Source organism: Giraffa tippelskirchi, chromosome 6 (assembly GCF_054371585.1).
Source record: "Giraffa tippelskirchi isolate mGirTip1 chromosome 6, T2T-mGirTip1v1.2.pri, whole genome shotgun sequence".
Taxonomy (NCBI): domain Eukaryota; kingdom Metazoa; phylum Chordata; class Mammalia; order Artiodactyla; family Giraffidae; genus Giraffa; species Giraffa tippelskirchi.
In genome coordinates this window covers 116,094,524-116,106,319 of record NC_137280.1, presented here as the reverse complement: position 1 = coordinate 116,106,319, position 11,796 = coordinate 116,094,524, and the positions used below count along the sequence as shown (strand labels likewise).

The 11,796-nt window shown below is 43.1% G+C and overlaps 1 protein-coding gene across 1 annotated transcript; it reads left to right on the top strand.

Annotated features, from left to right (window-relative positions):
- The first annotated feature begins 886 nt into the window (after positions 1-886).
- LYPD8 (LY6/PLAUR domain containing 8) lies at positions 887-11,467 on the top strand. Its single transcript, XM_081504227.1, has 6 exons — positions 887-935; positions 3,496-3,602; positions 3,983-4,117; positions 5,865-6,026; positions 7,319-7,450; positions 10,428-11,467. The coding sequence occupies exons 2-6, from the start codon at positions 3,536-3,538 to the stop codon at positions 10,667-10,669; spliced, it is 738 nt and encodes a 245-aa protein (XP_081360353.1). The 5' UTR covers positions 887-935; positions 3,496-3,535; the 3' UTR covers positions 10,670-11,467.
- The last annotated feature ends 329 nt before the right edge of the window (positions 11,468-11,796 follow it).

Below are 11,796 nucleotides of genomic sequence, written 5' to 3'. Positions count from 1 at the left end.
GGCTTCATGGCCCCTCTACCCTGTGAGATTGTACAGTGAGTTTATCCTCATCTTGGCTGGAGGACCCTGAGAATTAGTGAAGTTCAGACACTTGCCCAAGGAGACCTGAGCCTCTTCCCTGAGCTGCACAAACCCTGTGTGGTCTGATTCTGAGTTTTGACTCTTTCCCAGCCATGTAATCTTGGGAGAATCTGTTATGTTTCTCTCTCTTTTAAAAAAATCATTTATTTATTTATTTTTGGCTGTGCTGGGTCTTCATTGCTGTGTGGACTTTTTCTCCAGTTGCAGCAAGCAGGGGCTACTCTAGTTGTGGTGCCCGGGCTTCTCATTGTGGTGACTTTGTGGAGCACAGGCTCCAGGCACATTGGCTTCAGTAGTTTCGGTTCCCAGGCCTAGCTGCTCCGAGGTATGTGGGATCTTCCCGGACTGTGGATCGAACCTGTCTCCTGCACTGGCAGGTGGATTCTTTACCCCTGAGCCACCAGGAAAGCCCTGTTATGTTTCTTTTATGTTCCTTGGTTTCCTCATCTGCAGATGGGCTAAGCAAGGTGACTGCTTTACGAGGTCAGGATAAGGTGATACTTGTGATCCATCAACTGGTCATGGAATCCATCTGGTGGGTGGCAGCCCACATGAGACAATGCCACAGATGTATCTGGCTCCTTTGTATCTTTTGCCAAAGTCAAGCCCTGACCAAAGTTTTTCCCAATTCCCGGAGGCTTCAGAGACTTGACCAGCATCATAGCTGCCAAGGGTTAAGCTGTGTACGGCTCTACAGTTGGGCAGGGCCCAGTCTGGCCCAGAAGCCCCTCCCTGTAGGCGGTTGTGCTTTCTGATTGTGCAGCCACCTGCTATATAAGGCCCCTCACACACCTTCTCCAGCCTTCTGCTGGGATCCACCTTCTGCAGGGCACTCTCTGGGCCAGACAGAGAAGGTAAAGGACTGGGGCTGAGCTGGGAAGCGGGGCCCAGCCTGCGAGCAGCTGAGAGCAGGGGAAAGGCATTCAGGGCTGTCTGGGGTCCAGGGCATTCTCTTGGTTCTTGCTCCTTCAGCAGTGCCTGGGAGGAGAAGGCTGGAGTCGAGAGGTACTGGACTTTGCTCTGTGTGTTCGTGATGCTTTGTCCTTCTCACAGTTTCTGTGAGCTCTTGCTCCTCTATGTAACATTAGAGCAATTGTGACAGGACCCTCTCAGACTGCTGAAAATGTCCAATGATAAAATGAGGGGGAAGGACTTTGCAAAGGGGTACACGGATGCGCTTGCTCTCATTTTCCCTACGGGGCCCTCTGCCCTTGCCCCCAGCTTGCTGGCCCCTCGGTCCCACCACCTTCAGTCTCTGTCTCTCTGCTGTGTATTCCTGGGCAGAGTCCTGCCCACTCTGGGCCTCCATTATGTCCCTCTGAAAATGAGGTTAATCATCAGGTCTGTACCACAAGGCTGAGGTGATTTGTGCACTTAATTGATGTAGCTTCTGTGGCCTCTTTCTCATTTTTTGCCCTATCTCCTCTTCTTTTACACCCACAAGGCTTGAGATACCCTTTCTAGGAAGCCCAACCCCTGAAGCTGTCTCTGCATTGGGGTTCTGTGCCTGCAGCAGTGACTGGGCATGGGAGGATGTAGGGTGCAATGCATAGAACATCTGTCACAACCTCCAAAGCAAACATACTTTATTTTTCTCCTTGGATCTCTAAATGTTGGGGCCATTAGATAATTGATGAGCCATCTGTCTTCCCTGATTGTGACTAGTTTCTCTTTCTTTTCACTGACCCCTGATAAGTTAACTAGATGATCATAGTGTTGTGTGTGTATGTGTGTATATGGGCGGGGGTACACGTATGTGTGGTGTAGTGAAGTGGGATGCAGGCGGTGGGTTGCAATGCCCAGTAGAAGGTTTGCTGCTCTTTAATAAGTGGCAGTTATCATGGTACAACTCGGTTTTGGACCTGGAAGGACCCCGAATGGAGTCCCACTTTTGGTCTTACAAGCTGAGTGAGTTTGGGCAGTTTTCATTATCCCTCCTTCTGCAGAGTTTTCAGCTGGGGAGTAGGCAAAAATCTTTATAGCAGCACTGTGCCCTGAGACTTGTTTCATACCTGCACTGGCCAATACAGCATCCACCAGCCTCAGGTGGCCACTGAGCACTGGAACATGGCTGGTCTGAGAAACAATATGTTTCCTTTTTATTTTTTCAATGAATCCAAATGTAAGTGGCCACATGTGGCTCCTGCCTACTATTCACAGGATAAATGAGCTAATAATAAAGGACTCAGTGCAGAGCCAGACATTTCCCTTTCATGCTGCTTTGATACACTGGCAAATTGAAACTTTAGGAGCTCTGATTCAGGATATTTATTTATTTATTTAATTTGAAGTATAGCTGATATACAATGTTGTGCTAATCTTCTGTATAGCCAAGTGACTCAGTTTTACACATATAGGCATTCTTTTTTTAAAAAAATATTCTTTTACATTATGGATTATCGCAGGATATTGAATATAGTCCCTTGTGCTATACAGTAGGAACTTGTTGTTTATCCATCCTATATATAGTAGTTTACATGTTCTAATCCCAAACTCCCAGGATCTTAATAAATACAGCTGCTGCTGCTGCTGCTGCTGCTAAGTCGCTTCAGTCGTGTCCGACTCTGTGAGACCCCATAGATGGCAGCCCACCAGGCTCCCCTGTCCCTGGGATTCTCCAGGCAAGGGTACTGGAGTGGGTTGCCATTGCCTTCTCCAATAAATACAGCTAAACTTTAGCTGTTAGACAACTTACAGGTGCAGAGAGATTGATGTCAGAGGTGTGCTGGGTCCTTTGGGTCTGGGGCTTTGAGAGTCATGTCTGTTGGAGGCAGTGTGGAGTGATGATTAGGGATGTGGGACAAATCCAGCTTTTATCCCTCTCAGGAGTGTGATCTTGACTTTGAGTGCTTACATAACTTCTCTGGGGCTTAATTTCCCCCTTTGAAATCTTAATAGTACCTGCCTACAGAGGTGGAGGGATTACATGAATCAGTGCACACAAATGCTCAGAACAGAGTAAGTGCTCAATAGGTGTCTGCTTATTGGAGTGGTGATGGCAGAGACAGAGCCCCTAAGGGCATTATGTGAATGTGGCAAGATTCCAACTAGAGGATGGACACTATGCTCTGGGAGAGGAGAGCCCAGCTTTCTTCTTGGACCCCCATACTCAGTGGGGCTGGTAATCATCTGCCTGCCCATTTTGTATCTGTAGTGGCTCTGTACGAAATGTCTTGGGCTTTTGTACCTGTGTGTGTAGATACCTTTGTACGCAAAGGGAAAACTCAGATTCTTGTGGGTATAAAGGCAGGGTTGAATCTGTATCATGGCTCTGTGCTTCCAGCTGATGATGTTGATTCCTTCTGTCACAAGGTTGGGCTAGGTTTGTTGAAGTGTGATTGCAACCCTAGGGGATATCTCACTCTAGCAATCTTCTGAATTCCCAGACTGTCCTCTTTGTGCCTCTCTCTTCAGGCTTGAGGCTGCAGCCACAGTTCTCGTCCTCAGGAGGCATATGTCCAGCACCATGAAGGGCTTCGTCTTTGCTGGTATCATCGTCGTGCTCACGGTTGCAGCTGTAGGTGAGGGAAACCACGTTGCTCCCTTTTGGAATGAAGACCCCATTTTCCACCTCACCAGAGTCTTGTCAGTCTTGGTGCTCTGGAATCCCCTCAAGTGACCTCTTGTCAAGATGTGGGCAGTGAAGACTGTGAGACCCCTGCTTGCACACTGCCCCCTGTGATACCACTCTGTGCTGTAGGTCCAGGTTGGGTCTTCCAACCGGAGAATGGTAGACTTATTAGTTTTATGCCATCTCATAGCTTAAAGTTTGGGGGACCCCAGAGGGAAAGGATGCTATCTTGGCTATTCTTTTAACTGAGGTAAGTGTGGTACTTTGTCCAAACCAAACTCTATTAATGTCTCCTGAATGTTGATGATGCCAAACATTTTGTCTCCCCAGAATCCCAGGACTCGAATACACTGAGCTGTGTACAGTGTAATTCATTGAAAGATAGCTGTGTTGCAAAAAATGCCACGGAGTGTCCCTCAAATGCCAACATCAGCTGTACGAGTTTCTTGACCAACTTTTCTCAAGGTGAGCCTCAGGGGGTGATCATTCTCATTTCTGGAACTTGCACAAGGCAGGTGCTGGCGGGGTTGGCCAGGAAAAGGAAGGCTAAGGCTGGGCTGTGCACGGAGAGAGGGAGTCATGAAGGCACCTCCCAGGAGAAGCAACATGCCACTGGTAGAGCCAATCAAGCAGACAAGCCGCTGTGGCTCCTTGGAATTGCTTCCTCTGGCTGAAACCTCACTGTAGGCCCATATTAATGAACAGGAGAAGCAGGGACAGCTCTTAGCTAAACTACAAAGCAGTCAACTTTCTCTAGGTGCTTTCATTTTTCCATTTTCTGCCCCCCTTTCCTTCCTCTCAGTGTTCCTTCCTGTTTCAGATTCAACGTACTTTCACTCAGACTTCCTTCCAGGGTGTTTTGCTGGTATGATTGTTACAGCTCTCTCAGAGCATTTTGATTTATTTTTAACTTTTTATTATGAACATTTCAAACATACACAAAAGCAGGAAGAGGAGTATAGTGAACTGTGGTCCTGTGTCAACAATTAACATTTTGCCATTTTTTTCCCCATAGCATTTTTATTTTTTAAATTTTTATTGAAATATAGTTGATTTACAATATTGTGTTAGTTTCAGGTGTACAGCAAAGTGAGTCTCATACACACACACACGAATTCTTTTCCATTTTAGGAAAATGGATTTTTTTCCATTATAGGTTATTACAAGTTATTGAGTATGGTTCCCTGTGCTATTCAGTAGATCCTTGTTGGTTATTTATTTTACATATAGTGACATGTATATTTTAATCCTTAACTCCTAATTTACTCCCCACAGTATTTTAAAGCAAATCTAGATAATATGTTATTTCCTCTATAAACACTTCATTATTCATCTCTGATAAGAACCCTCCCCACTTTTTACATAACTACCATACAATGATCACACCTAAGAAAATTAGCTATAATTTTAAATTTTAAAATTTAAATTTTAAAATGAAGGTGACTTTAAAAATGTTTGACATATTTCAAAGATATTGAGATTATAATTGATGCATTGAAATTTGGACCCAAACAAAATTACTTTTTGCTGTTAGGTCTATTGTGCCTAGTGTGTTTAGTAAGATCTTTTTTTTGCTCAATTCCATTGAATTGTTGGAGAAATAGGGGCATTTGTCCAGTAGCTGTCTCATATTCTGGCTTTGCTTGATTGCTTCTTTGGGATGTCATTTCACTTGTTCCCCTCTTCCTGGTATTTCCTTGTAAACTGCACTCATGCTGTTCAGTAAAGGTTTTTCAATGATGTTAATGTGTACATCAATGCTGTCTTATATGTACATTCAGCTATTGATTTCTTGAAATATGAGGAAGTGATTTGTAAATGACCACAGAGAGCTTTATAAATGACCACCATATTGCATGGCTTTGGTCTATAAGCTTTACTAGTTTCAGGTTCAATATCATGTTGTGCATAGACCCATCACATCTGCTTGGCTATATTTAGAGATGCTAAGACTGATCAGTGGGCCCTGGGGGTGTCAGCGTGAATCACCCACTTCACCCATCAGCCTTTCACCTGGAATTTAAGCTGCAAAAATCTCCTGCTGAAGCCAGAAACTACTTTGTGGGGAAGGGTTTTTCTTTTTGCAGGAAACTCTCTCCAGTGTCCCCTAAATTGCATTGAGCTGAGACTATATTTTCTGTCCTTGCCTAAAGCAGTTGCTCCCTGAACGCTTTGTACCCAGGACTGATATTCTGTGTTTGCCTTTGTGTAGGAGAAAACTCCAGATGGTATGAGGATCATGCCTGCTCTGCAGAGAACTGCAGTGAGGCCACAGTTGAGACTTTCATGGTCTACGTATCTGAAAAAGAAATCTTCCACTTTGAAAGCCAGTGTTGTCTAGGAGAGGCATGCAATCAAACCAGTGATACCACCGGTGGGTGCTGGCCACATCTTCCCTCTGTCCTCCCAGATCCATCCCTTCTTTCACCACTTGTGATTGTCAATCTTAGGTGGACACTTTAAGTCTAGGCACTTCAGTGCATATTTGGGTAACATTAACAGCTGACATACAACAATTACTTGAGAAAAAAATGAAGAAAACCAGCACTACTATTATGCTTTCTGTTTCTTAGTAAAGACAGAAATCACAGCTCGTCAACCTGTGTGGGAGGGCAGTAGATGCTCATTAGTAGCTTTCAAATTTTGTGGCCTCACACCCTGTTTCCAGATGCTAAGTCTTAAAAATTACTGAGGGACCCCAAATAACTTCTGTTTCTGTGGACTATATCTATCAATATTTACTGTATTAAAAATAAGGCTAAGAAATTTTAAAAATATTTGTTAGTTACTAAAAAATAATAAAACCCATTACATGCTAACATTAATAACATTTTTATATTATTAGAATAGAAATAACTATTTCCCAAAACAAAATATATTTAGTGGAAAGAATGGCATTGCTCCATGTTTTTTCAAAGCACTTTAATTTCTGGTTTAATAGAATACAGCTGGTTCTAAATGTGCTTGTTCATTTATTCTGTTGCAATCTCACATGTCATATTGCCACTGGAAAACTCCATTGTATTTTCATGAAAGAAAGACAAAGAGGCAAAGAATATCTTAGTATCATCATGGAAATAATTTTGACCTAGTGGACTCCCTGGAAGGATCTCAGGGATCCCCAGGAGTTCCTGGACCATCATTTGAGAACCACTGGCTTAGATCAAAGCCTTTGTTTTGAAGAGGAGAAAATGTGGCCATAGTCATAGAGCATGGTTCATTAATAGCAGAGCTGGGTCTCATATAATTTTTAAAAAAATCAAAGGCACAATGATAAATAATTACTTGATTTCATTTGTTCAGAGCAAGATTTAGTAATAGTCACACACCTGTTGGCTAAATCCAGAATAGCTGGCTAATGTTAGTTTTAGCTCAAAATCTTACCTTTCCCTTCTCATCCCAACACACTCATCGACCACAGTTCTTGAAGAGTGGATGGTCTGTAAGGGCAGATCTGTGAGGTTAAGTGCTGTAAATATCTTGGTGGGAGATGGGAATAGGATGACTGGTATTTTTATGGCAGAATCAGAGATTCCTGAGCATGCAGAGAGACCCTGAGAGGTCTCTCTGGCTAGCATCTTTGTCTGCATTTCCTCTTCCACTCCAGGCAATACCATGATCTTTGTGATAACACTGTTCTGAGTTAATGATTCTTACTCTACCCAGCTGCTTCACAGCAAGAGATGTCCAGAAATGTCGAGTGCCCTGCATGTTATGGAAATAATGAAACTTCCTGTAATGAAACCCAGAAATGTTATGGAGAAAGATGTGTCAGTATAATCGCAGACTTTCTAAATGGTATGTGAATTCTTTTTTATGGGACTTGAGTTTAAAACACATGTTACACCTTGGATCATAAATTCTGGATTCACAAAAAGGGCCTGGTGGAGACAGGATGAGGAAATAAGGTCAGGGTACCTTTGAGATAGTGAGGCTGTTAATGTAGCCTTGAGTTGCTTGCTACCTCAGTCCAGTGTCATTCCTCCTGGGCTGTCCATCTTTTGAATTCTATTCTCTTTATGACTTGTAATCAAGCCAGGCTCATTTAAGGGCATCACGTCATTCCTGGCATTTATTTCTTTACTAGGTTGAGCTGTTCTGTAGGTGTGGGTGGGTTTGACTTTTATTACATTTTATATGTAACTTCCCTTCTCTACCTGTCACTGAGAGGTGTTGGCTTCTGACAACTAGAGTTGCCTAGAAGGGAGACTCAAATTGGGCTTTAATACCCAACCAATTGGAAAAAGAACAAAAACAACATTGAAATAAAAAAGCTATTTTACATTTTAGCTATGATCTATTCCCCTTGGTCATGGTGTAAATCAGTACAGTGTTTCCTACTTAAAAAAGTCACTGGATATTTGAGAATGAACAACAATGACGATTTTTCTCAAAAAATCCAACCAACCATTCTTTTCTACAGAAGTAATTTGATATTAACTGTTATGAGATAAAAACGAATCATCATACAATATAAAACTAATAAATATTATTCTTTAAATATTCAAATGTTATGCATGATTATTTAAATAATACATTTATTAACTATTGCTATTAGCCAATTACTAATGCCAATATTACTAATATAACACTATTAGTGTTGGTTCATTACTGTTAAAGGGCAACTTCCATGTCCTATGGCTCAATGCAACATAGTTTATTTCTTGCTCATGGAGCAGTTCATTGCAGAGTTCAGGGCCCTGGATTCCTTTCATCCTGAGGCTCCAGCCCGGACTCACTTAGGACTTGGCAGCTCTCTTCTGTATTCTTTGCATCTCACCAGCAGGTGGGGTAAGAGGGGGAGTGGAGGAAGGCAAGAAGGTTATTACTGGCAATGCCTAGAAGTGAGTGCCTCCCTCCCTTCCACATTCTGTTGTCTGGGACTCAGACTGCCCTGGAAGGTGGAAAATTTAATACGGTGGTGACACAGCAGGAAAGGAAGAGGCATAAAGCTAAAATGAACAGTCATCAGTCTCTGCCACAGTATGCCTTACAATAATAAGAGTTTAAAGAGCACGAATATCCAAGTACAATTTGATTTCAACTTTTGTTAAATGGCAGTTATGGTTTTGGAAATTGATACTTAATTGTAATTGCAGATTTCTTAGTGGGGCCAAACTTCATACTTCTCCTGAACTTCTTTTTACTTAAAAAAAAAAAAGATAGACTTTATTTTTTAGAGAAGTTTTAGATTAACAGGAAAATTGAGAGGAAGATATATTTTTTTCTATAATTTTTTTCCCCGACACATATATAGCCTTCCCCACTATCAACATCACCTGGAAAAAAGGTACATTGTTACCATCCATGAGCCTATACTGACACATTGCTATCATTCAGAGTCCATTACGTTTCACTGTTTGTGCTGGATATTATTTTGACAAATGTATGATGACATGTATCTACTGTCGTAGTATCATGCATAGTAGTATCACTGACCTGAAAATCCTGTGTGCTCTATCTAACCCTAACCCCTGGCAACCTCTGATTTTTATTTACTCTTTCTATAGTTTTGCCTTTATCAGAATTTATATGGTTGAAATTGTATAGATTGTAGCCTTTTCAGAGTGATTTATGTCAGGTAATAATATGCATTTAAGGGTCTTGATGTCTACACAGCTCTGATGTCTAATTCTAAAGCTTTGTCTGAGCGCAGCAATGGCATAAGAAGGACTTGCTGTTTCTGCTTACCTTATTCCAAGGTGTCCTGCAAAGTACCAGGTTTTGACTTAATCTGAAAGCCAGACAGATCAAAGTCATCATAAATGTAGGATTTTGTTTTTGTTTTTGCCCAAGGTCACTTAAAAAAATACTGCAGACATGTGCCAAGCAACATATCTTCCTCACACACTCTAATTCAACCTTCAACACTGATATTTGCTCTAAAACAGCAATGAATTTCTTCCTTTACTGCTATTTGGAAGTTTCTCCTTCCTTCTCAGAGCAAGGATGGAGTCAGCCTTGAACTCAAATTGCAGCCCTGCCTCTAACAAATAGCCAGTCACCTCCTCCAGCCCCTTCCTTTTCTGTGAACTGCCTGTCCTTCAGGACAATTTGACTTGCAGCTTTCAAAGCAATTGCAAAGAGTCGGACACAACTTAATGACTGAATAATACACATACACTACTACAAAGCAATACTGGCACATAATCGGTACTCAATAAAAGATAGCTGCAATCACAATCACATCTTCTTTGCAAATTCCCTTGGTCTTTTCCTAGGACCTCACCGTAAAATAGAGTTCAACACATCACAACACAAATTAGGAGTAAAGATGTGGTAGTCTCTTCGTATCCCCTCTGACTGTTTCTCCTCTTCTCAAGGAAAACTCAGGTAGAGAGAACTCAGGTCCAGAGAGGAATGGGGATGGAAAGCAGAGCCTAGAGGAGTGGAGGCCAGGAGCAGTCTGAAGTGCTGACTTCTTCTTGGATTGAGAACAGAGGATTTATGGAGGGTCTGAACCTGTTCCTGCATTTCATCCCTTGCCAGTGACTCAGGAAAAAACTGAAGATTTGAGTCCCAGGTCCAGCTCTGGCCCTGACCTGTGAGCTTAGGCTCACATCCACCTCCAGGAGCCTCAGCTTTCTCTGGGACTGGGTCAGGGAGGGGATCTAGATCCTCACTCTGCCATTACCCTTCAGTCATTGTTCTTGATCCTGGGCTCCTTTCTTCAAGCTCCTGTTTCAGGAACAGACTTGTTTCAGCTCTTGCAGGTCACTTGGGGAGGGAGGGTGAAGGGACTGTAAAGTCCTTACTGTCTCGTTTGCATTCACAGAGACGATAACGCTCGTGCTGAAAGGTTGCTCCAGTGTCAGCAACTCCACCTGTGAGTTCCTGGGTGCTGAAAATCAGACGTTCGGAGGAGTCACTTTCCGAAAGTTTGAGTGTAGAGACAACTCCAACACCTCCTCAACAACCACTTCCCCTACCTCGACCACCACCTCTGACACTGTCTCTCAAGCCTCCTTCACACCCTTGGCCCTTGCCAGCATCCTCCTGCTAAGGCTGTTGCTCTGAGATCTGCACCCTCAAACACTCCCCTCCCTTGTTTAAATGCTCAGTGAGTAGCAGTAGCAGTCACAGCCATCCAAGCAATGTCCTGTAATAGCCACATTATTATTATTAAAGCATTGGTTCACTCGCTGATCAAATCTGTCCTGATATGTTCTGGGCTGGGCTTCCTTCAAGCCACTGTCTAGCATCACATCCCAGCTCCTTGCCTTTGAAATCCTTGCACCTTTGTGTGTGGGCTCCCAGGACTTCCCTGATCCCTGCCCAGTTTGCTTCTGAGAAGCAGACCCTTCTGCTGTGCTGGCATCTTTTGCCTGCAATCCTGCACTTCTGTGGACTGACATGCCACTCTCCCCATCCTCACACTCAAGGAATGTCCCAGCCATAATGCCCTGTGTTGATGCCAGCAGTTGTATCAGCTGTAGTCAGAGATCATAGTGACATTGTCTAGAGCCCTGTCACCACGAGACCCAAAGTGGGTGCACAGGGGTTGCTGAAGGCTGGCAGATTCCCCTGGCTAGCCTCCCAGGCAGGGGCATAATGCTGTCAGTACCTTGCAGACCAGGCGTCACGGAATGGAACATGGCTACAGAGCCCCAGCCCCTCCTCTCGGAGAACCTACGATCAATGGCAGAGTCCTCGACTCCGTAGCAGATACCCAAGGAGCAAGAAAACCATTCGATCCAATATGTACAGAAGCCCAGATTTAGTAAAAAAAACAAAAACAAAAACTGGGGGGGCGGGGGGGTTGCTTTCAGCTGGACTTGGAAGAATGGGGTTTTCTGTAATAAAAACTTTTAAAGGTATAAACCATTGTGGGTCTTTATTGTCCAGGCTTGCCAATGATGATTAAGACCAAAGCCACCAGAAGGGCCGTCTGGTGGTAGCTCATCACCACATTCATTCTTATTTACTTTTTTTTTTTTGAAGTAATTTTAGATTTTTCAAAGAGTTTCAAAAACAGTTCAGAGTTCTAGTACCTCCTCACCCACCTTTCTCTTATGTTCACATCTTAGATAACCACAGTACAATTACTGAAATCAGGAAATTAGCATTGAAACAATACTGTTAACTAATAGACCTCATCTGACTTTTGTCACTTTTCACTAATGTCCTTTCTCTGGTACAGGATC